Source organism: Pagrus major, chromosome 16 (genome assembly GCF_040436345.1).
Source record: "Pagrus major chromosome 16, Pma_NU_1.0".
Classification (NCBI taxonomy): domain Eukaryota; kingdom Metazoa; phylum Chordata; class Actinopteri; order Spariformes; family Sparidae; genus Pagrus; species Pagrus major.
Genome location: NC_133230.1, coordinates 622,414 through 627,716, shown reverse-complemented (window position 1 = coordinate 627,716; position 5,303 = coordinate 622,414). Strand labels below are relative to the sequence as shown.

Here is a 5,303-nt window from a genome sequence, read left to right as displayed (position 1 = left end):
GTCAGGCTCAGTCATCATCTCCTCCTGATGATATAAAGTCAGGCTCAGTCATCAGATCAGGTGTCTCCGTGCAGCTCGTCTGCTGTGATCACAGAGATCAACCTGATCTGAGATGATGTTTAACTCTCACCGTGCGGTCGAGCTGCATGCTAACACTGTTAGCTCAGCAGCTGCAGGTGTAAATAATCTGTTCAGATCAGTTTCATCATGATTTTAGTTTCAGTTTATTTCTATAAGACAGAAAAAACGTTCTGTTTTAGTCTCTCCTGTGTGTGTGTGTGTGTGTGTGTGTGTGTGTGCTCATGAGGAAGAGTATAATTGGTTGCTGAATCAGCTGCTTACAGTCAGCTAACACTAATCAATGAGTGTGTGTTTGTTCATCTCCACACACACACACACACACACACACACACACACACACACATAATCCCTGTGTGAGTCAGCAGGCTGACAGACAGAGTGTGTGTGTGTGTGTGTGTTTGACAACAAGTCTGATCAGATCTGTCTGTACATTAATTATTCTAAGTGTTCTGATTGGCTCCTGACTGCTCAGAGAGTGATGATGTCACCGTCGTCACCTGACGAGTCAGAACAAACAACAACAGCCTTTCTTCTGTCTGTTTGTCTGCTGAGAGGTCGAAGGTCAGAGAGGCTCTGATGTCACAGCTGCAACACCTGGACGCTTCACACACACACACACACACACACACACACGCACACACACACACATACTGTACACACATACACACACACACACACACACACACACACGCACACGCACACGCACACACACACACACACACACACACACACACACACATACTGTACACACATACACACACACACACACACACACATACTGTACACACATACACACACACACATACACACACACACACACACACACACACCTGAGCTACAGAGTCATACAGTTTAATATTTTTATAACTGATTAAATAAATCATCAGCCTGTTGGACTGTGTGTAAGAATCAGCTAATGTTAGCATGCTAACACGCTAAACTAAAGACAGTGAACATTATACCTGCTCAATAGCTACATGTTAGCATGCTAATGCTAGCGCTGGTGTTTTTACTTCTGGAACAAAACCTCCCAAAACCAGTCAGAACTTCCTGAACTTATTTTTTCAGGATCACAGTTCAACAGTTTCTGCTCAGGCCACACACACACACACACACACACACACACACACACACACACACACACACACACACACACACACACACTCACTCACTCTGCTGTATAAACAGTGAGCAGGTTTAATGAGTCTCTGTTTGGTGACTCAGTCTGTCCGACCTGAACCTTCATAAACAGACCCTGAGACCTGATCCAGAACCAGAACCACTCTGGACCGCTTCAACATGTATTTGAGACCATTAGTTAAAATCTATAATCATTTTATTTGATCTTTAATCTTATTTTACTCTTTAAATCCTGTTTTAGTGTCTTCAGTGTCTCGCTCTTCTTTCTGTCTGTCAGCTGTGTGTGTGTGTGTGTGTGTGTGTGTGTTCAGTGTGTGTCTGTGTGTGTGTTCAGTGGGTGTGTGTGTGTGTTCAGTGTGTGTGTGTGTGTGTGTGTTCAGTGGGTGGAGTCTAGGTTGTGTACCTGTTCATGTGCTAACGTGTGTGTGTGTGTGTGTGTGTGTGTGTGTGTGTGTGTGTGTGTGTGTGTGTGTGTGTGTGTGTGTTAACCCTCTCACTCGTGTGTCTTCAGGTGTGTCGTCGTCCTGTTGAATCCTCGGAAGAACAAACAGCATCACATCTTCAACAGCTCCAGGTAAAACTTCAGCCAATCAGCTCTCACTTCCTGTCCGTCTGGTTTGAGCAGCTTCCATGTTCAGATGTCAGAACTCTTTCATCTTTGTAACTTTGTTACGCGTCGACGAGTCGACTGAACATCTACGAGGATCTGAGGATGTGAAGACGGTCTGAGCCTCGCTGTGAAGCTTCACGTCCCCGACCGGCACCAGAACACATTTTATAAATTCACAATAGTAACAAGACACGTCGACGAGTTGACGTCAGTGAAGTGGACAGTTTCAGACTGACGCTGGTCGTATGAGGAGAGGAGCATCATCACAGACCCTCGTGGACACCTGACGCCTCACCATCGCTACATGTTCAATATGTTTTGGTCACAAATTTAACACATTTTTCAAGTAATAATAAAATATTTCAACTCTTGTTACTATTTTGAATTTATAAAATGTGTTCTGGTGCCGGTCGGGCTCAGACCGTCTTCACATCCTCAGATCCTCGTAGATATTCAGCCCTAATCACCTACAACTCCCATGATTCACAGCAGCAGAAGCAGCGTCAACACTGTTCAAACAGAGCCTGAAGGATCAGTCCTGTTGCTGTGGTTACCGGCAGGTTAACGATGATCTGACCACCTGATGATGATGACGATGATGACAATGATGATGATGATGACGATGATGATGATGATGACGACGACATGAGAAGTGATTTGAAACTTAATGAAGGTGTTTCTGTGTTTCAGGAAGGCGATCACCACGTTGGCCTTTTCTCCAGATGGGAAATACATCGTCACAGGAGAGGTGAGTCTGACCCGGGGCCAGTCCTGACCCGGGGCCAGTCCTGACCCGGGGCCAGTCCTGACCCGGGACCAGTTCTGACCCGGGACCAGTTCTGACCCGGGACCAGTCCTGACCCGGGGCCAGTCCTGACCCGGGACCAGTCCTGACCCGGGGCCAGTCTAATACTTGGAGTGGATCTGAGCATGTTCAGTTTAGCTCGGCTCACATCAGAATGTCCTTGTAAAAGGTTAATAAAAGTCCTTAAAGACGAGTTCAGTTTGTTTTGAGATATTTGATATTCTGACTTCATACAAACACGATGCAGCTCCTGTTTCATCAGGTGATAATGAAGGAAAGCTTCAGAGACGTGTTGAGTAACAGAAGGTCGTCTCAGCATGAAGTGAAGTGGACCTGCTGCTGTCAGCTGTTGGTCTGTGAACACTGAATCCACAGAAAGTCTCCTGTTTATGATGATGACGATCTCATCATCGTATTAAAGAAATAAAGATGAAGTGAAACCAGAGGAAACAGGTCGACTCTGTGATCTGATCTGGGATCATGATTATTGATCTGCAGTTTGAGCGTAGAAGCACCGTGATGAGCTTTTTAAATGTTAACAGTGACCATGAACTGGTTTTTGTTTTCCTGCCTTAAATATCTTTATTGTCTTTGTTACTTTATATGTTACTTTTTTTATATTTTCAGAAAGTCACCTGTAAAAGATCAGAGCGTCAGCTATCCATTATTTTCATTATCGATCAAACTATTGACTATCTTTCAATTAAAATATGAATAAATGTGAATTTAATTTTGCTTTTCAGATCTCAGGTCTTCAAACATCAGAACCGAGACAGAAATTCAGTTATTGAGATATTAAACAAAGAAATCTGTATCATCTGTTGTGATGAATAAAACCTGACTGGATGTTTGTATCGATGTATTAACACGTGCTGATCCTCCTCCTCCTCCTCCTCCTCCTCCTCCTCCTCCTCCTCCTCCCTCAGAGCGGTCACATGCCGGCGGTTCGGGTCTGGGAGGTGTTGGAGCGTCAGCAGGTCGCCGAGCTGCAGGAACATAAATACGGCGTCGCCTGCGTGGCGTTTTCTCCCAACGGGAAATACATCGTCAGCGTGGGCTACCAACACGACATGATGGTCAACGTGTGGAACTGGAAGGTAAACACTGATGAACTGTAAACAAACAAACAAACAAATCCATGGAGACAGTTTGAAGGTGACACGTTGTTGTTGTTGTTGTTGTTGTTTTGTTGTCTGTTGATCAGAAAAACATCGTGGTTGCAGCCAATAAGGTGTCCAGTAAGGTGACGGCCGTCTCCTTCTCCGACGACAGCTCCTACTTTGTTACCGCCGGCAACCGCCACGTCAAGTTCTGGTACCTGGACCACGCCAAGACCTCCAAGGTTCGCCTGTCAGCCACGTGTTGATCACCTGCTGTAAACTTCCTGTGTACTGACCGGGTCGTCCTCTGCAGGTGAACGCCACCGTCCCTCTGCTGGGGCGTTCGGGGCTGCTGGGAGAGCTCAGGAACAACTTCTTCAGCGATGTGGCGTGTGGGCGGGGCCGACAGGCCTCCTCCACCTTCTGCATCACCTCCTCCGGGCTGCTGTGTGAGTTCAACGACCGGCGACTCCTCGACAAGTGGGTGGAGCTGCGGGTGAGTCCCACCGCTCGTTTCAGGAAGTTAAAAACGGCCGCGGGACGTCTCCATGACGACCCAGATTGATGGTTTAATGATGTAATGTTTCACCGTGTGTCTTTAACCTGAAACACTCTAATGTGAAGTTCCTCTGCTTCCTCCTCTGCTTCCTGCGCAGAGAGTCGACTCCGCCTCCGTAAGTCGTCATCTCACCTGGACTCAGTTCAGCCGTGACGCCTCACAAACATTTAGTCCTGATGAGGAAACTATATGAACCAATAATTTATCAAAGATGTTTAAAAACTCTTCAAACTTCCTGTAACAGGAAACACCTGTCAGCCAGCGGTCCAATCCTGCTCAGAACAGAACAGAACAGAACCAACAGCACATCAGCAGGTCTCCTTTGAAGAAAACATAAAACGATAGCGTCCTCCATGTTGACATGAAGGTCAGCTGTTAATAATCTGACATGTGATTTAATAAGATTTAAATATTAAAGCAGCTGTTTGAAGTTTGAACGAGAGCGAAAACAAAACAAAATGTTTTTTTCATTTATTCAGTCGAAAACAAAGAAATGTGATCTCTGTCCTCACTGGCTGAACTGACTGACTGACTCAGACACGCCCACGTCCTTTCTCTCACTCCATTGGTCGGTCTCAGAGCACACCACCGTCATTCATAACCAACGCTGCACCTGATTGGCTGAGTGACGTTTCACCCCCCTCACCCTCCACATTCTGATTCACAGGGGACCCTGAACGCAGCACAAGTCACGACCGCCAACATCCACTCACTGCTACAGTTCTGGTACTGTAGTACTGGTACTGTGGTACTGGTACTGTGGTTCTGGTACTGTAGTACTGGTACTGTAGTACTGGTACTGTGGTTCTGGTACTGTGGTACTGGTACTGTAGTACTGGTACTGCACTGGCCCCAGAGTGTAGGCGCAGCAGCGGATCAGAACACGGCGCTCTCTGTCTGGTTCTTGGCTCACCAACATTCCTTCACTTCATTTACATTTAGTTTCAGTGTGACGCTCTGATGACCTCATGGAGGCTGAACGCTGCATGACTCAGCTGACACAGACAC

The 5,303-nt window shown here is 46.4% G+C and overlaps 1 protein-coding gene across 1 annotated transcript in view; it reads left to right on the top strand.

Annotated features, from left to right (window-relative positions):
* The window catches only part of mapkbp1 (mitogen-activated protein kinase binding protein 1), a 33,029-nt gene that overhangs the window by 7,458 nt on the left and 20,268 nt on the right, over positions 1-5,303 (top strand). Inside the window, exons 3-7 of the mRNA XM_073483914.1 lie at positions 1,733-1,795; positions 2,522-2,579; positions 3,563-3,733; positions 3,841-3,978; positions 4,050-4,232. Of these exons, the coding sequence (XP_073340015.1) occupies positions 1,733-1,795; positions 2,522-2,579; positions 3,563-3,733; positions 3,841-3,978; positions 4,050-4,232 (613 nt within the window). The remainder of the gene's footprint in view (positions 1-1,732; positions 1,796-2,521; positions 2,580-3,562; positions 3,734-3,840; positions 3,979-4,049; positions 4,233-5,303) is intronic.